The following is a 23362-nucleotide window of genomic DNA, read 5'->3' as shown; positions in this document are numbered from 1 at the left end:
TCGATGTTGCATCATCTAGACAAGGCTTATGTTGATCCGTTGCATATTCAGGTCCGTGATCAGCATGCTTACTATAATATGATAGAAGAGGAAATCGACGGTGAGCCGTGGTTCCATGATATTAAAGAATACATCAGGACGGGAGTATATCCGGTACAAGCCACCGGTGATCAGAAAAGAACGATTCGGCGATTGGCAAGCGGGTTTTTCTTTAGTGGAGGAGTGTTGTACAAAAGAACTCCAGACCTCGGGTTGTTGAGATGCATGGACACAAGACAGGCCACATCTATCATGACTGAGGTACATTCCGGAGTTTGTGGACCGCATATGAGTGGGTACGTTCTAGCAAAAAAGATTCTCCGAGAAGGTTATTATTGGCTCACTATGGAGCGGGATTGTATCAGTTTTGTGCGTAAATGTCATCAGTGCCAAGTGCATGGAGATTTGATCCATTCTCCAACATCAGAATTACATACGATGTCCGCACCATGGCCTTTTGTTGTATGGGGCATGGATGTTATTGGGCCAATTGATCCAGCATCGTCAAATGGGCACAGGTTTTTTCTGGTAGTTATAGACTATTTTACCAAATGGGTGGAAGCTAAGACGTTCAAGTCCGTGACTAAGAAAGCTATGGTCGACTTTGTGCACTCAAATATCATCTGTCGGTTTGGGATTCCGAAGGTAATCATCACGGACAATGGGGCTAATCTTAATAGTCATTTGATGAAGAAGACATGTGAGCAATTTAAGATTACCCATAGGCATTCTACTCCTTATCGTCCTAAGGCAAATGGTGCGGTTGAAGCAGCCAATAAGAATATAAAGAAAATACTCCGGAAAATGGTTGAAGGGTCTAGACAGTGGCATGAGAAATTACCTTTTGCATTATTAGGGTACCGCACCACCGTTCGTACCTCGGTGCGGGCGACTCCTTATTTATTGGTGTATGGCACCGAGGCAGTAATACCTGCAGAGGTGAAAATCCCGTCTCTGCGGATCATTGCAGAGGCTGAGATTGATGATGATGAATGAGTGAAAAGCCGCCTTGAGCAGTTGAGCTTGATTGACGAGAAGAGATTGGCATCAGTGTGTCATGTTCAACTGTACCAACGAAGAATGGCAAGAGAATACAACAAGAAAGTGCGTCCAAGGAAATTCGAAGTCAGACAGTTAGTACTGAGGCAGATTTTGCCTCATTGGGCCGAAGCAAAAGGAAAATTTGCCCCAAACTGGCAAGGACCATTTGTAGTCACCAGAGTGTTGTCTAACGGTGAATTGTATTTGACAGATGTAGAAGGGAAATGTATAGAAATGGCCATCAATTCTGATGCGGTCAAGAGATATTATGTATGATTTCTTTATTTATGAATGTATCTGTTTGTATTTGGCATATCTTAAAGATTGAAATGACGAAGTCGTTTTGTCTTGCTACCCAAACACTTTTATCCCTTGTCATCCCCTTTGAGCCTTACTTATTTTTCATACCCCTCTTTCGGAATCAATGGCACTATCAAGGAACACAGGTGCCGAACATAAAAGAAAGAAAAAAAGTAAAGAAAAGAAAAGGAAAAAAAAAAAGAAAAAAAGAAAAAAGAAGAAAAATGAAAAATGAAAAGTGAAGGAAAAGAGAAAGAGAATAAAAGAAAAAGAAGAAAAGAAAGAAAAGGAAAGAAAAAAAACGCACAACAACAAAGGTAATTATGATACAGTGAACTACGTTTGACTTGATCCCGAAAGGGTACGTAGGCAGCCTTACTCCGAGGTTCAGTCATACCAAAATAAAATCCAAAAAAATCCCCAAGCAAGAAACTGGGGCAGAAATTGTGATTGTTGTGAAAAGTTGGATTCCGAAAGTTGTAATTTGAACCCATTTGAATTGTTTTTGAGCCTTTTATACCTTTCTTTCTAACCCAATCCAAAAGCCTACATTACGGTCCAAAGAAAGACCTTCTGATCAATTTTTGAGAAATGCCAAGTTGAGCAGGTAGCAGTAATTCGTGGCAATGGCAACACTCTGGTTCAAGCAAGAAGAACAAAAGATAAAAATGAGAGAGTTTTATGGGTGAAAACCCTCACGGGTACCGTAAGGCGACGAGAGCTAAGAGAGAATAAAATGAGAGAGTCTTAGTGGTGAAAACCTTCACGGGCACCTCAAGGAGAAAGTGAGTCGAGAAATGGCAAACTGAGAAAGGTCTGTTGATGGAAACCGTTTCGTGGTACCGCAGGAAAACAAGGTTAAGGTCTGGATAATTCAAACAATTGATGGAAGTTCTGGGCAATGAAGTATGGCAACTGAGAGTTGTTCAGTTTGATCGGTTGGGCCGATTAGTCCGAAATGCATGTCATGACCATTGGTGCCAGTTGTTCCGGTCAGATAAGTTTCTTTTCTTTACTTCATTTTTAGTAGTCATCAGGTTTTGGATTCTTCTTATCCTTAACCCGTAAAACCATTGCATTTCATTCTCTTTTGGGGGTTTTATTTGTCTAAATGTTCTAACGTCAGTCATGTTCAAAAGCAAGTGGGAAAGGACTTCAAGGCTCACTACCAGCTTCCGAAATTGTGAAGCACAACGTGGTCAGAGCATGTCAAAAACAACATGATGTCAAGTGGAATACAGGGAATTAACGGAAGTTTCATCGGTGGAATGATTGGGAAATGTCGTGGGAAATGCAAAGGTTCAAACAAAAGGGTCAGAAAAGTGAAATAACAGCATGGGTGTAAAACATTTAGGTCGCCAGAGGTTGGGGAATTTAAAAGTTGGTCAGAAAGTCAAGCGGTTCAGGGTCAGTGCGTGGAAGGCAGTCAATACAAAACAATGTAGGGGAGGGATCTTTCAGCAAGAATGCCATCAACTAACCACCATTTTAAGCTAACGAAGTTTTCTTTGATTGAAACAGGGGAAGTAAAGTTAGTTGTCAAGGATGAATTCTCCGTGAGGGAAGAGGAGGTATTAACCTAGTTTAATCGCAAGGGTGCCATGGTTAAGATACAAGAAAATGAAGAGTAGCATAGAGAGACGTAAGTTGTTTCAGGTTGGCATTTTAGAGCAAATTGCACAGTGTTGAGGTGGGGAGCCCGCCCCTATAACAGAGGAATACATCTCGGGCTGTAACTTTTGAAAGCATGCAAGTTTCAATTTTCAACCCTTGTTAGTAGGTGGTAACAAGCCTCAGTTTCCCCAAACTAGGGCAGAAAGTTTTCTTGGTTCGTTTATTTTTGTGAAATCAGGAACTCACCTGGATAATAGAGGAATACATTTCAAGCTCAGAAGTCAGGAGTCCGCCTGGAGAATAGAGACATTCAATTTCAAATTCAGAAATCAGGAGTCTGCCTGGAGAATAGAGACATACAATTCAAATTTTAAGCAGTCAGGAGCCCGCCTGAAGAACAGAGGTGATACAATTCAAATTTTAGTTATCAATCAATTTCTTGTCTAATTTGAATCAGGGGTCCGCCTGGAGAATAGAGACATTCAATTTCAAATTCAGAAATCAGGAGTTCGCCTGGAGAACAGAGACATACAATTTAAATTTTAAGCAATCAGGAGCTCGCCTGAAGAACAGAGGTGATACAATTCGAATTTTAGTTTTCAATCAATCTCTTGTCTAATTTGAAATCAGGAGTCCGCCTGGAGAATAGGGACGTACAGTTCAAGTTTTTGAAATCAGGAGTCCGCCTGTATAACAGAGAGGAACACATTCATGTTCAAGTTCAGCAGTCAGGAGCCCGCCTGGATAACAGAGGAATACATTCAAGTCCAAGATTGTTCAAGTTCAGAGATTTGGAAGAGAGGGAACAACACCTCAGTTAACAGTTTGAAATGACAACAAGGAATTTCACCTGGAGAACACAAGACAACAAGGCAACAAGGAAGTACAAGAGCAAGTTTGAAGAATATAGATAGGACTTTTGTAGTTCATAGAGCATAGCTAGTTTATCTTCTTTTTATCTTTGACGTGGTGTAAAAAGGGAGGCCAGCAAGCAGTAACAGCAGCAAGCGCAGTGAAATCACAGCTCCTGGTAGTCCCAGCTACCAGACACTCCCGAACTACACTGACCTGATTCCTGTTTAGCCCAGGATATGTAGGCAACCTCTGAAGCAGCGTGCGGTCAAAACTTTTCAAAAAATGCTTCACAGCGGAATATTTGAACGGGCAAAAATCGCTCGTATTCGCTCACTTATCTTTGCACGAAAACTCCTCGCGTTTCCGAGTAAAGAGGGACAGCTGTGAGCACGTGATTTTTTTCCTATACATAAATAATTCCTAAAAATTCAAACAAAATAATTTTTCTTTATTTTTACAATTTTTGTGAATTTTGGTGTCATTTTGTGTTAATTGTTTGCATTTTATTTGTGCATTTTTATTCATATGAAAATACGAAAAAATGCATTTGGCATTTGCATTTAGGATTTAACTTCATATTTTAGGATTATTTAGGGGTTAATTTGTTTTAGAACAAAATATAAAGAAAATAACAAAAATAGTCCACTTTTGCATTTTTAATTGTTTAATTGCGAATTCGTCCCAGAATAGTTTTTTAAAATAATTTTAGGAATTAATTAGTTTAATTTTGAAATATATTAGGACTTTATTTTAACTTTTTGTAATTTTATAAAATTAGAAATTATACATACAAGAATTAAAAAAAAAAAGGGAATGAAAACATTAAAAAAGGGCTGCCCATGATTTGGGCCAATTAATATCCCAGCCCAATCTAAAAACAAATCCGCCCAGGCCCAGCTATGCCCAACCCGGTACGGTCCCAAGAGGAGCCAAACGATGTCGTTTCTCAGTGCATCAGATCTCAGCCGTCGAGGTTGTTAGATCGAACGGTCCAGAAGCCCCACCCTTTAATATATATATGTCCGAATATTACCCCCCACCCCCTCAACCACCCCGGCCCCTTACCTTCCTCACCCTACCTCTCCTCTCAAACCCTAATCCAAGCCTCCCCCACATCCTTTCATCGGAGCTCGCCGACGGTGAACGTCACCTATGCCGATCCGTCCCAAATTCACACCATAGATTCCTCATGAATCCCTCTTTCTAACCATGCCATTGGTGTCCCTCGAATCTTTCCCCATCTCCTCTAATCTCCGATTGAAGTTTTCCGGCCAAGTCGCAAACTCATCCAAACTGGACCAAAATCACACCACACCATCCCCAGACTTCCCTCAACCCAAATCCATGACCATCTTCCTTCGAATCTCGGTGAAGTGGCTCGAATTTCAGATCTAAGAATTTCTGGCCAAAACCCTAACCCAAAATCTTTGTGATTTTGGACCGTAATATCCTTAACCATGTGTTCTCTTGTAAAAACACATAGTTAGGGATGTTATATGTCAAAAATCTGGAAAGATTCGTATGTCAACAACTGGCCAGAGTTTCTCGTGCTTCAGTGAGCTTTCTTGTTTCTTTTTATTTGCATGGTCGAAGTTTTAATTATAGTTTTGATTTCATTAAGTGTTATGTTAATTTTATGTATAGTTTAAATTTTCTTTTTTCCTTGTTCCATCTGTTTTAATCAGTGAAGCATCTTCGCATTTTTAGTTTGATGCATGTGTCATTTGTTAGTTAATCATAGTTCTAATTTCAGAATCGTCGTAATTGATTAGTTTGGATTCAATACCATTTTGTCCATTAATGTTAGCTAGATGTTTAGGTTGATTTCAATTGCTTTTTAGTTCTGAATTTAATGTTCGAATGGTCAATTGTGAGCTTATTGGTTAAAAGTTAGTTTAATTTCATTTAATGGTGACTGATCCTGGTCTCCTGGTTTTTCTAAGTTGTTTGGGTTTGAGTGATTGAATAATTGGGATTGGTTAGTTCAATTGGTTAATTTCTGAGTTCTAATTAATCAGTCCTAGTTAGTTTTGAATTAATTTAGGGGATTGGTTATAGCTGTTGAGAATGTAGGTAAAATCAGTAACTTTGAGAAGCTTTCAGGGGTAGTTTAGGCATGGAAAAGGGTAATTCTGATAAGAATAGTAATTTTAAAGTAGGGGTAAGGGTAGTATAGGTATTGTGGGGGTAGAAGAGCATCCTAGGGCCTTCTAGAAGGGTACTTTAGTGTAGGTGTTAGCACAATAGAGGGATTTACTTGTTGATCAAGTCAAAAATAAAGGGACTAAACTGAAAATAAGGGAGGGACTAAAAAGAAAACCCAAAATCTGATTGACCCTCTTGTATCACCTATAAAAGGGCATCAAGTGCCTTGAGGAAGGGGATTGAATTTTCAGCCCAAAAATCCCCACCAAAAGCTCTCCTCCTTGCTTTCAATTTCAGCTAGCATTTCAATTCCAATACTTAAGAAAAAAACATCAAAAAATGGAAAAATCAAAAACAGTTTTACTATTTCATCACTAGTGTTAGTGATTCTCAGTCCTTCCTTGGGCATTCCTCATTCCAGCTCGATGTTCTATTTCTAAAAGTGTTCGGGAGTGATTAACGACTGATTCAAGTGAGTTTGGGGCCTATTAGTTTGGACTTCAGTTGAGATTTAGGTCCAGCAGGATTTCAGAGGCATCTAGGCTCAGCTATGAGGGCTATGAGTGCATTTAAAGTGTGTGTTGGACTTATCTGTTGAGTCTGCTTATATTTCTGATTTTTCAAAAGCATTTCCTGGCCTGTTCTGTGATGATATACTGCTGAGTTTTGTTGCTGTTGCTGTTCAAAGTAGCTGACTTCTTTTCTTCTCATATTTTCCCTTATCCAGGTACACAATTGTACCTCTGATGACTGTGAGCTAAAGTGTGCAGAAACGAATTTATGTGAAGAATGAATTTACTTGCAGAATTGAGTTCTGATTTAGCTAGTTTCCAAATCTACGTATTCAGTGTTTAGTTCATGGATATTGTTTAAGTTTTGCTTGCTTTTGTGCTAAATGGACTATATAAACTGTTATGTTTCGGATTCATGTGATTACTATAAAGTGAGCACTAGTGTTAGTTGATTACATGATAGGTTGATAGCAATGTTGGCGTGAATTAATTCAGAAGTAGTTAGTCTGCTTTGTGTTGTTGAAATCGTGTCTACAGCTTGGTTCTCACCTTAATGATATCTAAGGACTCACTGGAATACCAGTAGATAAATTAGTTTAAATGATATCGTGTCTACAGGGGTAATTTCAGTGGGCGTTTGGCTGAACTAAATCGAGGCTTCGCTGGGCTCAGCGATAAGCCATCTCAGGTTGTCACACGGACTGCCTTCATGAGTTTGGGCTTCCTAGGGGATTCGATCCTAGGTGCTGTTATCTGTCACATGGGCTTCCCTTTCTCCTGCCTGACCGAATTTTTGGGCCGTTTCTGAAGCCCATCAGTGGTCCAGCTCATTGTTGAGGTTGGACTACTGAATTTTAGTGCATAATCTCAGTTCAGTTTTCACGTAATTAAGTTTTCTTTCTTCTTTTTAGGGACAATTGATCAATAGAAAATTGTAGTCACTCTCAAATGGGCCTTTTAATAAAATGTTGAGACGAATCTCGCCAAACAAAATCATGTATGCGGGGCCTTCAATGAATGGTTATTAAAATGATTAAATTTGGAAAGGTTGTTTAGTAAATTCCACAGCCTTACCCAAAATAATATTACGTTAGAATCTTTTGGCACGATTTAATTAAATCACTTTCTTAAATTCGGGTGCGCATTGATGCGGCCCAAATCCCAATCTCGACGAAGTCGAAATGTGTTGACAACCGCGGGTGCATTGATTGCGACGTGGTTCGAAACGTGTTTTCACAACGTCACAATTCTTTTAAAATAAATAATGATAAAAAGTGGTTTACGAATAAAAGGCACATAATCTAGCAGGTATTAAAATCAGATAAAATCAAATGCAATAGTTGAGCGACCGTGCTAGAACCACGGAACCCGGGAATGCATAACACCTTCTCCAGGGGTAACAGAATTCCTTACTCGGATTTCTGGTTCGCAGACTGTTAACAGAGTCATATGTTTCCTTGGTTCGGGATACAACAGGTGACTTGGGACACCATTAATCTCTCAAGTGGCGACTCTGAATAATTAATAATTAAATCCCGTTCTGATTGTCCTTTAAATGGAAAAACTCATTTACGTCCTTTGCGGGGTGTAGTGAAAAAGGACGTGTGACAATGGTCAGAATTACACAAATCCTCACCACCAAGGAAGATCATACACTTGTCCCGTTAGTGCTGGCAGATATTTATCGATCATTGACATTATGCAAAGCGGGGGCTCAGATCTTTGAAGGTTGTAGTATAATTCTACAAATGAGGTTGACAGAGCATCCCCGCCATCATCCCAAATTCATGAGTTATGGTTCGAGCCCGGATAACTTCATTAAAAGTTATGAGGAGAGGGTAAAAGACTACAACGTGCCAGAACGGTTTGAAGCCTGGGTCACCCACTTAAAAGCTCTCAAAGCAAGTCAGGTCGAGTGGACTATAGGATGGCTCTCGATGACAGATGCCATATACATGATGGCTACCAAGGGTTACCTGAGGTTGATGGATGTGAGGAGTGACCAGCCATATGCACCGCAGAGGGTCTTAAGGAAATTGGGAAGATATCAGGTGGTGCCCGAGGATGAGGATTTAACCACCCAGGTCATTGAGCTACATCTAGAAGCTGCATTGCCCGAGGCTTTAGTTCAGCAGGATTGGAATAGCTGCTGGTATCTGAAAAATGGCACCCAGGTACCAGATGTTGCAAAAGGGGAAGCAGATCCAAATTATACTGCATGGTTCGAGAAAAGGTCATGTGTAAACATCGAGCCAGAGCATGAGCCCGAGCCCGAGCATGAGAGGTCTGCCAAGAGACCTCATGTTCAAGCCTTTGACAACAAAATCCAAGAAAGGTTGGCCTGGGGAGAAAAGAGAAGAAATATCAAGTCAAGATTCATGCCTTGAAAGAAAAGGTGAGAAACATGGAATTCAACAATGATATCCAAGCACAAGAAGCCAAAGGTGAAAGAAGAAAGTTGTCCCAAGAGAATGAATCTCTCCAAGCCCAAGTTTGAAAAATGAGAATAGCAGTTGAGAACCCGGGCAGGAGCAGAAAAGATGAAAAGCTCGTCTACATCCTTACGTAAAAAGTACATGATTTTGAGGATGATTTGCAAAAGACTGAAGCTGAGCTAGCAAATGTCCGAGCTAAGTTAGCTAAGAGTGCTGAGGGACGGGCCAATTTCGTTCGACAACTTAAAGAAAATTATGACAAAGGAATGGTGAGTATAAAGAAAAAGGTCAAGTTCCTTGAGAACGAAATGGCCAAGACGGCAAGAGACTTCAAAGCAGAAAGGGAACACTACTATGCCCTGATGTCACAACTAGAGAAAGATTTGCAGCAGCTTCAAGAGCAAAATCACACAGCTGAACAAGTTTTGGATGCCAGATCTCAGCAGATCGGACGGTTGTTACAGGAGAAGGGTATTATCAGGGAAAGGGTTAGGAGGATTGCGGACTACATTGTGATGAAATGCAATGAGTGTGAAGACATGACCAGGTCCATGTTCTTCGCTTCAGTTATGATTTTTGTCTGACATATCATGGATGACTTGTTTCGTCTCCAAGAAGACATGGCGTAAAGGCCCGCAGCAAGGCCAACTGGAGCAGCAGTTGAAGCACTTATGTATTCTTGACTTTGTTTGTTCGAGTTTGTTTTGGTTAGTTTATATTCAAGTTTGTATTGTCAGTTTGTTAGTTCAGTTCGAGTCTATATTTTCAGTTTGCTTTTGAAATTGTCAGTCCACTCAACGAGTCTGTTAGTCTTTATGTTTAAATCTGTAGGGGAAGTGGTCGTAATGAAGATGTTTTATTTTATTTTATTTTATTTTATGAAATTTGAAAACCCCAAAGAATGTTTTTTTTATTATTTTATTATTTATTTCGCTCTTGTTCCCATAACTATGTTTTGCCTGATTCATGCTGCGTCATGATACGTAGGCAATCCCCATAAGATTCGATCATAACCGTGAAATGAAAATAAATGAAAAAAGAGAGAGAGGAAAACAAGAAAAATTGCGAAAAAAAGGGAGAGTAAAAATGAGAGAATTAGAGAATAAAAGCGAGAATCAAGCAAAGAAAAGCAGGAATGAAAAAGGAGATAAAAAGAAATTTGAAATTAGTGAAACCCAGGATGACGCAAGCGGCCGTTCAAATGCATAATAGAAATGGTTAATCTTAGGTGCATTGCATCCCCAACGTGCAGTTGTCTATCTGTTAAGCTCTAATTGCTAACAAGTTTGTTGTTGTCATCAAGTTCAGGTAAGTGGTTACTTTGTTTGGTATTCTGGCAACTCACTCGTACAACACCAGATCCAAAGATAAGTTGATTATGGCTGGCCAAGAACTGGATGCAAGTGTTATTGATCCGTCAAGGGAAGGGGAAGAATCTGATATTAATCTAAAAGAGGAATTACATAAGTTGAAAAACCAGATGGCAGAGATGTACCAGGCATGGGTGAAAGGGCATCCACTATCATCATACCCTGCCAACCCTGCTTTCGTCCCACTGTTGGCTCAATCCCAAGAACCTCCCATTGTTGATTCATCTCCAGGCTGCCATGTTTGCCACTACTACCAAGGTACCACTTCCCAAACCCCACAAGCACCACCACCCAAACCAGTCCCATACCCCCCTCCACCAGCCACCCCGATTTTCGTGGCACCCCCACCCACTACACTCCATCGATCCTCCAGTGAACCCATATTCTAGACCCAAGATAACAAATATTATCCCTCGAAGCCTATTTTCAAGGCCCCATAATATTACTCTTACACTCCTCGTTTCGACCTCCCAGTAGAGACTGAGAAACCACCTAAAAACCCAGAACAGGAGGAGATGTTCAGGTAGGTTAGAAGCTTGGAATAGTCATTCAGAAACATGTAGGGATTGGGAGGCCAGGTGAGCGTAGCCTACAAGGATTTGTGTCTATTTCTCGATGTTCAATTGCCGGTGGGATTCAAGATGCCTAAATTTGATCTATATGACGGGCACAGAGACCCGATGGCCCATTTGAGGGGATTCTGCAATAAAATGAGAGGAGCTGGTGGAAAAGATGAGTTGTTGATGGTGTACTTTAGCCAGAGTCTGAGTGGTGCGGCATTGGAGTGGTTCTCTCATCAGGATCACAACAGATGGTATACCTGGGATGATTTGTCCCAAGCATTCGCTCGTCATTTCCAGTACAACATAGAGATTGTTCCAGATCGTTTGTCGTTGACTAAGATTAAGAAGAAGCCTAGTAAAAGTTTTAGAGAATATGGTTTTTGCTGGAGAGAAAAAGTGGCAAGAGTTAACCCCCGATGGAGGAGAGCGAAATGGTGGAGTACTTTTTGCAGGATCTGGAGCCTACTTACTTTGGCCATCTGATATCGGCCATAGGCATGTTTTTCAACGAGGTAGTGAAGATGGGTGGCATGGTGGAAGAAGGTCTTAAATCAAGTAAAATTAGGAGCTACTCGGCCATCAAAGCAACTACCCAAGCCATTCATAATGGTAATGGAGGAGTGATCGGAAAGAAGAAGAAAGAAGATGTGGCAACAGTTAATTCAGGATCATGGGGCCCGTCACACCATTATACCCAGCCTCGACACCATCACTGAACCTACACCCAAACTCCATATAATCCACCCCAACACTACTTCCCATCACCAGACCTTCATATTTCTGTCCACCATGCCCAGACAGATACTCAACCTCCTGCCTACTCACAATGGTGTGCCCCAACCCCACGAAACACCTACCCAGCTCCACAAAATGCTCACCCACCCCCACGAGCCTACCGAAACCCAGTCGACCCAGGTTTCCGGACCAATCTAGCCTTCAAAATCAAGAGATTGCAGCGGAATAAAACCTTTACCCCGTTGGGAGAATCTTATACCAGTTTATTCCATAGATTGAGGCAGTTAGATATGCTGAGGCCAATTGAGTCAAAATTGTTGAACCCTTGTCCAAAGAATCTTTATTACTCCGTGAGATGTGAATATTGTTCTGGTACTCCGGGGCATAATAATGAGAAGTGCTAACACTTGAAAAATGCCATCCAGGAGCTCATTAACACAAATCGGATTGAAGTCCAATCTAGATAGTATATAAGGGGGGGAGCCCAAGAAGCCTTCACAGTCCATCATGATGATTCGGTCTAGTGAGGTCAAGCCAGTTAAAAACCAATGGTTGAAGGATCAGTGAATAAGTTGAGCAGGACAAACGGTGAACCATTTGTGGTAGTTAAGAAAATATACCCAAGTGATGTTACAACAAAGCAAGAAAAGTCAAAAGTGGTCGTGCCAAGATTGGAAAATAAGCCTATCATAATTTTAAAGGGTGCCCGTATGTATCCTATCATCCTCAAGCTTATAACCCAGTTGTCGGTAATCAGCACCAAGGCTATCCCATGGAACTATGAACGGGTGATAGTGACCTATAAGGAAAAGGAAGTGAAAGAAGAAGTCAATGAAGCCCAAGGATTAACTCGTTCGGGGAGATGCTTTGCCCCGAAAGAGTTAAGGAAAGCTAAAACATCCAGAGATGATCCAGTTCTAGTAAAGAAAGCAGTCACTGAAGAAGAGGCAGAGGAGTTCCTGAGGAAAATGAAGGTACAAAATTATTCTATCATGGAGTAGTTGAGAAAGACGCCTACTCAGATTTCCTTGCTATCATTGCTGATCCATTTAGACGAGCATCATTGGGCCCTGATTAATATTCTGAATGAGACTCATGTCCGCGACAAAATCTCAGTGAACCACCTGGAAAATATCGCAAACAAAATATTTGAGGTGAACAGGGTCACCTTTCTGATGATGAGTTGCCTGTGGAAGGTACTAAACACAACAAAGCTCTCTATCTCATGGTAAAATATGAAGATTCTGTGGTCACCAGGGTGTTGGTTGACAATGGTTCCAGTGTGAAAATCTGCCCTCTCTCTACTCTGAACAAGTTGAAAATTGATGATGAGAGAATTCACAAGAACAACACATGCGTCCGAGGATTTGATGGTGGAGGGAAATATTGAGTTTGTGATATAGTGCTTGAATTGAGAGTAGGACCAATGGAATTCAAATGGAGTTCTAGGTACTGGACGTAGCCGTCTCCTACAATTTTTTGTTAGGTCGACCTTGGATTCATGCCGCCAAAGCAGTCCCGTCCACTTTGCACCAGGTGATAAAGTTTGAATGGGATAGATACGAGATCGTCGTGCATGGTGAGGATAATTTGTGTGCTCACAGTGATGCCTCAGTCTCGTTTATTGAGGCTGAAGATGACAAAGGGCCCTAGGTCTATCAAATTTTTGAAATAGTGCCGGTCGAGAAGGTTCTAGAAGGGAAAGGTGTTCCAACTCCAAAGAAAGCCTCTGCATTTGTCATGGTGGCCTCTGAAATGCTGAAAAATGGCTTTATGCCAAGTAAGGTCTGGGTGCATCCTTATAGGGTATCATACAACTAGTGTCTCTCCCTGAAAACTTGGGTACATTCGGTCTTGGATTCAAACCTATAGCAGCAGATGTGAAAAGGGCTAGAAAGTTGAAATAGAAGGCATGGGCACTTCCAAAGCCTATCTGGGCGTCTTTCTAGGTCTTTTGTCAAGCCCGGTGCCAGGAAATTCCCAGTGACGACAGTTCCAAGTTTTGTGGTTGACATTGATGAAGAGTTAATCGAAAGGTTCCAGAGGTTGTTTAACGATGTGAATATGGTAGAAGTTGGAGAAGGTTCTAGCAAAGCAGACGTGCACTTCGTCAGGCCGAATGTAAAGCTTAACAATTGGAAGGATACTCCTCTCCCTACTCGGAAAGAGTCTTGGTAGTTCGTTTTGTTTTCTTTTCTATCTGGGTCATTCGAGGGTTGTGACCCGGATTTTTAATTTTCGCTTGTTAGTGTACAAACCCTGTTATCCTTTATATTTAATGAAATGCAATTTCCCTTTTCCACCATTCCTGATAGCTCTTATTTTTGTTTTTCTTTTCTTCTTTGTACAGTTCTTTGCATGTTGGTTTCAATGACATGACATTCATGAGGAATCTTCGGCCAAGTCTTAAAAGCCAATCTAATTCTGAAATAATAATTCAAGAAATAGAGTGTGATGACGAGTCAAAATATGATGAGGATAATGCCTTTGAAAAGATTAGTAAGGAACTAAGTCATTTCGAAGAAACACCCAAGCCTAATCTAAATGATACGGAAGAAATCAATCTAGGGGATCCAGATAATGTCAGAGAAACTAAGATAAGTGTTCATCTTGAACAGCAAATCGGGGAAGAAATAATTAAAGCATTGTTTGAGTATAAGGATATTTTTGCATGGTCGTATAATGACATGGCAGACTTGAGTACAGATCTGGTGGTCCACAAATTGCCAATTGATCCAGCATTCCCTCACATTAAGTAGAAATTGAGAAAGTTCAAAACTAACATGAGTGTGAAGATTAAAGAAGAAGTCAAAAAGGAGCTTGACGCAAAGGTCATTCGAGTCACGTGGTATCCCACGTGGTTAGCCAACGTTGTGCCCGTGCCAAAGAAAGATGGTAAGACCAGAGTGTGTGTTGATTACCGTGACCTCAACAAAGCCATTCCAAAGGATAATTTCCCACTTTCAAATATCCACATTTTGATCGATAATTGTGCCAAGCATGAGATTGGATATTTTGTGAACTGCTATGCGGGGTATCATCAGATTTTAATAGATGAGGAAGATATCGAAAGACGGCATTCATCACGCCGTGGGGAACATATTGCTACTGGGTCATGTCATTTAGTTTGAAAAACGTTGGGGCAACTTACATGAGGGCAATGACTACCATATTTCATGACATGATACACGAGGAGATTGAGGTTTACGTGGATGATGGGATCATAATGTCCAGGAAGCAGTCCGACCACGTCAAAGATTTGAGAAAGTTTTTCCAGAGGCTCTGCAGGTACAAGCTCAAACTCAACCCTGCAAAGTGTGCATTTGGTGTTCCATCCAGAAAATGGTTGAGGTTCATAGTCAACCGACGGGGCATTGAGTTGGATCTGTCAAAGATCAAAGCTATCCAGGAGTTACCACCGCGGAATAATAAGACCTAGGTGATGAGTCTGTTAGGGAGACTAAACTACATCAGCAGGTTTATTGCTCAGCTCACGACAACTTGTGAGCCCATCTTTAAGTTACTAAAGAAGGATGTTGCGGTCAAATGGACTGAAGAGTGTCAAATGGACTGATGAGTGCCAGGAAGCGTTCGATAAGATCAAAGAGTATTTGTCGAATCCACCTATGTTGGTCCCACCAGAACCAGGGAGACCTTTGATTCTTTATTTGACAGTCCAGGATAATTCATTTGGATGTGTATTGGGTCAGCATGACATCACCGGCAGGAAAGAGCAAGGCATCTATTATCCTAGCAAGAAGTTCACATCTTATGAGGTTAAGTATACTCCCCTTGAGAGGATATGTTGTGCCCTGACTTGGGTAGCATAGAAGTTGAAGCATTATTTGTCATCTTACACTACTTACTTCATTTCTTGCCTGGATCCTTTAAAGTAGATCTTTCAGAAGCCTATGCCCATACAGAGACTTGCGAAGTGGCAGATTTTGCTCATAGATTTCGACATTATCTATGTGACTCGGACCGCGATGAAATCCCAAACATTGGCCGATCATTTTGCCAAGAACCCAGTAGATGAAGAATATGAACCTTTAAGGACTTACTTTCCTGACGAAGAGGTAATGCATATCGATGAGGTCGAGAAGGATGAAAAGCCCGGTTGGAAACTCTTCTTTGATAGGGATGCTAACATGAAAGGCATTGGGATAGGAGCTGTACTCATTTATAAAATAGGGAATCACTACCCTGTCATAGCTCAGCTTCATTTCTACTTTCCCAACAACATGGCCGAATATGAAGCGTGCATTTTGGGTTTAAGGTTAGTTGTGGATATAGGAGTCCAGAAAGTGCTGGTTTTGGGAGATTCAGATCTGTTGGTGCACCAAATCCATGGAGAATGGGAGAGCCGAGATTTGAAACTCATACCATATCGATAATGTCTGTAATATATCTGTCAGCGGTTCAGATCAGTAGAGTTCAGGCATATCCCTAGGATCCACAATTAGGTTGCTGATGCTTTGGCTACTCTAGCGTCAATGTTACATCATCTAGATAAGGCTTATGTTGACCCTTTGCATATTCAGGTCTGCGATCAGCATGCTAACTGTAACATGGTAGAAGAAGAACTTGACGATGAACCTTGGTTCCACGATATCAGGGAATACATCAGGTCGGGGGTATTTCCAGTACAAGCCACAGAGGATCAAAAGAGAACAACTCGATGTTTGGCAAGTGAATTTTTCTTCAGTGGAGGAGTTTTGTACAAAAGAACTCCAGATTTGGGGTTATCAAGATGCATAGATGCTAGACAAGCCACGACTATCATGTCTGAAGTGCATTCTGGAGTCTGCGGACCGCATATGAGTGGGTATGTTCTGGCGAGAAAAATTCTTCGAGCAGGTTATTATTGGCTCACCATGGAGCGAGATTGCATCAGTTTTGTGTGCAAGTTTCATCAATGCCAAGTACACGGAGATTTGATTCATTCTCTGCTGTCTAAATTACACACAATGTTCGCGCCATGTCCCTTTGTTGCTTGCGGTATGGATGTCATTGGACCAATTGAGCCAGCAACATCCAATGGTCACAGGTTCATTATGGTAGCCATTTATTATTTCACCAAGTGGGTGGAAGCTAAAACTTTCAAATCTGTGACTAAGAAGGCAATGGTCGATTTTGTTCATTCAAGTATCATTTGTCAGTTCGGGATCCCAAAGGTGATCATCACAGCTAATGGTGCTAATCTTAACAGTCATCTGATGAAAGAGGTGTATCAACAACTTAAGATTACACATCGAAATTCCACCTTGTACCGCTCCAAGGGGAATGGAGCAGTTGAGGTAGCCAACAAGAACATAAAGAAGATACTTCGAAAAATGGTGGAAGGTTCCAGGCAATGGCATGAGAAGTTGCCCTTTGCGTTGTTGGGTTATCGTACTACTGTTCGCACATCAGTAGGTGCAACTCCTTATTTATTAGTATATGGCACTGAAGCAGTGATACCCGCGGAAGTTGAGATTCCATCCCTTTAGATCGTGGCTGAAGACGAAATTGATGATGATGAGTGGGTGTGACGGCTCGTCTAGTTGTCTTAAGAATTAACACCCTGATCCCCTATAACTGCTTTCCCCAGGTTTTTTTCTGCAAATGTGATTTTACGGGATGTTCGGTTTTGAGTTTCGGGGAGTTTTGGGATACTTAGACCCTAAATGAGAGCTTGAGTGTTGGAAAGTTGATCGTAGTTAAAATAACATGAAGACGGACTCGGAATGGAAAACTAATGGTTCTGTTAGCTCCGTTGGGTGATTTTGGGGTAAGGAGCGTGTTCGGATTGTGTTTTGGAGGTCCGTAGTATTTAGGCTTGAAATGCCGAAAGTTGAATTTTGGAAGTTTCCGGTTCGATAGTGAGATTTTGATCCGAGAGCCAGAATTGAATTTCAAAAGTTGCAGTAGTTCCATTTTTTCATTTGGGATGTGTGTGCAAAATTTCAGGTCATTCGGACATGTTTTGGTTGGGTTTTTGATCGGAAGCGAAATTCAGAAGATTGTAGAAACTTAGGCTTGAATCTGATTTGTTTTGGTTGTTTGATGTTGTTTGAAGTGTTTTGAAGATTTGTACAAGATTGAAGAAGGTTTTAGGAAATGTTGATGCCTTTGGTTGAGGTCCTAGGGGCCTCGGGATGAATTCGGATGGTTAACGGAGGATATTTTAGCATTGAAGTTGGTGCAGCAGATGTTCTTCCGGTATTTTTGCATATGTGGTTTGGGGACCACAGATGCAAAGCCACAGAAGCGACGAAGAGGACCGCAGAAGCGAAATTTTTGATTTCCTTCAGGAACCGTAGATGCGGTGAGGTGTCCGAAGAAGTGGAACCGCTCCTGCGGTTAGAGTTCCACAGATGCGAAAGCTGGGTCCTCCAGTGAAAGTTGCAGATGCGACACTTATTCCATAGAAGCGGGACCGTAGATGCGGTCCCAGGGCCACAAATGCGGAAAATCGCTGGGCAGAACATATAAATAGTTGCCTTCGCGAATTTGAGGGATCCTTTCACCATTTTCATCCGGGTTTGAAGCTTTTAAGAGAGATTTTTGAGGAAAACAAAGGGGAATCACTTTGAGGTAACATCCTTGACTTCATAACTCGCTTTTATGTAATTAAAGACCTAATTAGTGGTGAGAAATTCGGGAAAAATGGGTAATTAGGGCTTGAATTTAAGAGGCCTTTAAATGAGGATTTTAGGGGCCATTTGGACTCCGATTTTGGTCTTCTTGTTATGTATAGACTCGTGAGAGTACGAGGTTTCTGAAAATATAAATTTCACCCATTTCCGAGACGTGGGCCCGAGGGGCATTTTGGTCCTTTTACATAATTTCGCGTATTAGCTTAGAATTTAATTGTAGAATCAGTTACTTGAAGTGTTATTTACATTATACAATTGAATTGAATAGATTTGGGCCATTTGGAGTCGAGTACTTGTGGCAAAGACGTGGTGTTGGGTTGATTTTGAGCCGGTTCGAGGTAAGTGGCTTGTCTAACCATGTGTGGGGGACCTTCTCCTTAGGATTGGTATATTTGGTAATTGAAATGCCTTGTATGTGAGGTGACGAGTGCGTACTTGTGCTAATTGTTGGAAATCTTGTTTCTTATGTAATTACTAGTATGTTTCCTTTCCTGTTTCTATTTCTTGCACTATTAAGCCTGTTGTTAGCTTAGGAAAGCATGACTAGGTGACTTAATTTCTTTAATTGATTTAACCTGCCTTACTTGAATTCAGTGCAGCATGCTAGGCTAGAATCACTTATTGCCTTAATATGAAATTTTGCCATTTCTGTATACCTTCCTGCTGCTACTGTGTATTTATTTTGGAACTATGGATGTGGGATTCTGGTAGCTCCCCCTTGTCTGTTTACTTTGGGACTATGGGTTAGATTACCGATAGATCCCTATACACATTTACTTTGGGACTATGGGTTAGATTCCCGGTAAAATCCCCTACACAATTATATGAAACTATGGGAATGCACCCGGTAGATTCTCCCAGTACTAGGTATTTACATTTGGGACTACGGAACGGGATTCTAGTAGATCTCCGTGCACTATGAGTTGGACTATGAGTCGGGATTCCGGGAGATCCTTCGGACATATATATATGATGGACTACGGGACGGTATCCGGGGAGATTCACTGAATATGTAAATATGGGACTACATGACGGTATCCTGGGAGATCCTCGATTGTTACTATTGGTGCTGAGCTATATTTCCTTTCCATGGTTACCTTGTTCTGTATAGTTGTTGATGTTCTGTTCATCCTGTGTTATTTTACTGTTGTACTTATTTATACTGTTTCGTTCTATACTGTTGATCTTTATATTTTATTTAACCTCAGTAGGGCCCTGACCTTCCTCGTCCCTACCTAACCGAGGTTAGGCTTGGCACTTATTAAGTACCGCTGTGGTGTACTCATGCCTCTTCTACGCATGTTTTTCATGTGCAGATCTAGGTACCGCTGATCAGGTCTACTATCCTTGAGAGAGGCGACCTCTCTAGAGACTTCGGGGTACATCTACCGCGTCCGCAGACCGAGAAGTCCCTTTCTATTCCTTCTTTTAGTATTTAGCCCTTTTGTACCTTCCTGTTCTTATTAGACATTCCAGAGTTAGAGCTTTGAAGTATTGATCTTAGCTTGTGATTCATGGGTTTCTGGGTCTTGGATTTATGTTTGGTATTGAGAGTTAAACATGGTGTATGCTGAGCGGCACATTTAAGCACTGTTACTGCTTTATTTATATTTAAAATTGTTTATTTTTTGCAAATTTTGGTTTTTCTTCCGCAAATGAGGCTAGTCGTAGAGACTAGGTGCCATCATGATGGTTCACGGAGGGCGAACCGGGGTCATGACAAGTTGGTATCAGAGCGCTAGGTTTATAGGAGTCATGGATCACAAGCCGGTTTAATAGAGTCTCGCTGATCGGTATGGAGAAATCTGTACTTATCTACGAGAGGCTATGTAACTGTTAGGAAAATTCCACTTCATTTGATTTCCTTGTCTTACGATATTTTGACATCACCATTTTAAACTTATGTATTCTATTCTATCACAGATGGTGAGGACACGTGCTACCCGAGATGATAATGCACCTGCGCCCCCTACTATAGCCGTTAGAGGCTGGGGCCAGGGTAGAGGCCGAGGACGTGCACGTGGTGCAGACAAAGCATATGTACGAGCTGTCGTCGAGGTACCATCAGCAGATCCAGCCGGAGTCCAGGCATATGACATGTCTACTGCTACTACTACTCTAGCTCTTTAGGAGACTCTGGCACAGTTCATGAGCATATACACCACTCTAGCTCAGGCAGGGTTGCTTTCCCTTACTGCAGCTACATCTCAGGCCGGGGGAGGAGCACAGACTCCCGTCGCCCGCACTCTTGAGCAGCAAGTGCATGTTGAGCAGGTCCTTGAGATTATTCTTATACTGCCTGCAGTGCTAGTTCAGCTGAGGACATGGCAGCGACTTCCGAGGATGAGCAGTTGAGGCTTGAGAGATTCAAGAAGTACAAGCCCCCTGTATTTAGTAGTCTAGCAATGGAGGATGCTTTGAGATTTCTTGATGAGTATTACCGTATTCTCCATACTATGGGTATTTTAGGATCGAGCGGGGTTTCTTTCACTATCTTCCAGCTTCGAGGAGCTGCCTATGAGTGGTGGCGCACCTAACAGCTAGACAGTCCAGATGAGGCTGCTTCACTGACTTGGGCTTAGCTTTCAGATCTGTTCCTGAGGGAGTATGTTCCTCAGAGCCTTAGGGACGCATGGCGTGCAGAGTTTGAGCATTTGTGCCAGGGTGCTATGACTTTTTCAGAGTATGCTATTCGTTACACCAGTTTGGCTAGGCATGCACCAGCCTTGGTTTCTACTGTCCGCGAGAGGGTTCGCCGGTTTATTGAGGGCCTTATTCCCAGCATCAGATCTAGCATGGCTTGTGAGTTGGAGATGGATATTTCTTACCAGCAGGTGGTGAGCATTGCTAGGAGGATTGAGGGTATGCATGCTAGGGAGAAAGAGGAGAGGGAGGCCAAGAGGTCTCGAGAGTCGGGCCATTATTCTGGTGCCCGTACCCCAGTTGCAGGTCGTCATGGTAGGGATTATATGAATCGCCATGTTCATTCGGCTCTTCTAGTAGCCAGTAGAATTCCAGCTCCTCCTAGGCCTCAGGAGCCTTGTTATGCACCTCCGGTTTCTAGCGCGCCTCCGGCGCGGGGTGTTTTCAGAGGTCAGTCCAACAGACCTGGCCCTAGCTAGCCATAGCAACCACGTCCTCCCAGAGCTTGTTTTGAGTGTGGTGACACACGTCATATGGTGAGGAATTTCCCTAGACTTGGGAGGGATGCACCTTCATAGACTTCTCAGCCACAGCGTGCCCCATAGAGTTTTCAGGCTATGGTTACAGCTCCAGTTTCTACCCCACCTGCTCAGCCAGCTAGAGGTGGAGGTCGGGGAGGTAGAGGTTACCCTAAAGGGGGAGGCAGACAAGATACTATGCCCTTCCTTCCCGTACCGAGGTTGTTGCCTCCAATTTTGTCATCACAGGAATTATACTAGTTTGCCACAGAGATGCATCAGTTCTATTCGATCCAGGCACTACTTATTCTTATGTCTCTTCTTATTTAACACAACATTTGGGTGTATCTCGGGATTCTTTGAGTTCCCCTGTTTATGTTTCTACTTCTGTAGGAGATTCTCTCATTGTGGACCGCGTTTATCGGTCGTGTTTGGTTGCTCTTAGTGGTTTTGAGACCAGAGCCGATTAATTGTTACTCAGTATGGTTGACTTCGATATTATCTGGGTCATAGATTGGATGTTTCCGCATTATGCAATTCTTGATTGTCCTGCCAAAACTGTGACGCTGGCTATGCCAGGTGTATCACGTGTTGAGTGGACAGGTACTTTAGATTATGCCCCCAGTAGAGTTATTTCTTTTCTTAAAGCTCAGCATATGGTTGAGAAGGGGTGTGACACATATTTAGCTTATGTGAGAGATGTTAGTATTTATACCCCTTCAGTTGATTCAGTTCTAGTACTATGGGATTTTCCCGATGTGTTTCCAGCTGATCTTCCAAGCATGCCGCCTGATAGAGATATTGATTTTGGCATTGATCTTTTGCTAGGAACTCAGCCCATTTCTTTTCCTCCATATCGTATGGCTCCTCCTGAGTTGAAGGAGTTGAAGGATAAATTACAGGAATTGCTTGATAAGGGTTTTATTCGGCCCAGTGTATCACCTTAGGGTGTTCCTGTCTTATTTATGAAGAAAAAGGATGGTTCTATGCGTATGTGTATTTATTATTGCTAGTTGAACAATGTTACAGTGAAGAACTATTATCCTTTGCCTCATATTGATAATCTGTTTGACCAGCTTCAGGGCGCATGGTTATTTTCTAAGATTGACTTGCGCTCAGGTTACCATCAGCTGAAAATTTGGGAGCCAGATATCGAAGATTGCTTTCAGGACTCGGTATGGTCATTATGAGTTCCTTGTTATGTCATTTGGGCTGACCAATGCCCCAGCAGCCTTTATGCATTTGATGCACAGAGTGTTCCAGCCGTATCTTGACTCTTTCGTCATTGTCCTTATTGATGATATTCTGGTGTATTCCCAGAGTCGAGAAGACCATGAGCAGCACCTTACGACTGTGCTTCAGACTTTGAGAGAGAAGAAGTTATATGCTAAATTCTCGAAATGTGCATTTTGGTTGGATTCAGTGGCATTCCTAGGCCACGTGGTATCGAGTGAGGTTATTCAGGTGGATCCGAAGAAGATAGAGGCCGTGCAGAGTTGGCCCAGACCATCCTCAACTACAGAGATCCGCAGTTTCCTTGGTTTGGCAGGTTACTACCATCGTTTTGTGGTCATCGATTGTAGCCCCAATGGCCAGGTTGACCAAGATGGGTGCTCCATTTCAGTGGACAGAGGAGTGTGAGGCGAGCTTTCAGAAGCTCAAGACAGCTTTGACCATAGCCCCAATTTTGATACTACCTACAGGTTCGGGGTCTTATACGGTCTATTATGATGCCTCGAGGGTTGGCCTTAGAGCGGTGTTGATGTGTGACAATAGGGTAATTGCCTAAGCGTCCAGAGAGTTGAAGATACATGAAAAGAACTACCTTGTTCACGACCTTGAGTTAGCTACCATTGTTCACGCCCTGAAGATTTGGCGCCATTATTTATACGGGGTTCATTGTGAGATTTATACTGACCATCGGAGCTTACAGCACTTGTTCAAGCAAAAGGAT

General features: G+C 42.0%; 1 protein-coding gene across 1 annotated transcript; it reads left to right on the top strand.

Annotated features, from left to right (window-relative positions):
- Positions 1-15595: 15595 nt before the first annotated feature.
- LOC138881065 (uncharacterized) lies at positions 15596-16003 on the top strand. The gene has a single exon (XM_070161265.1). It carries the CDS (start codon positions 15596-15598, stop codon positions 16001-16003), a length of 408 nt encoding a protein of 135 aa, XP_070017366.1.
- The last annotated feature ends 7359 nt before the right edge of the window (positions 16004-23362 follow it).

This window comes from Nicotiana sylvestris, chromosome 11 (assembly GCF_000393655.2).
Source record: "Nicotiana sylvestris chromosome 11, ASM39365v2, whole genome shotgun sequence".
In the NCBI taxonomy this organism is placed as follows: domain Eukaryota; kingdom Viridiplantae; phylum Streptophyta; class Magnoliopsida; order Solanales; family Solanaceae; genus Nicotiana; species Nicotiana sylvestris.
Note: the sequence above shows the minus strand (reverse complement) of the source record. Positions and strands in the feature narration are given on the sequence as shown.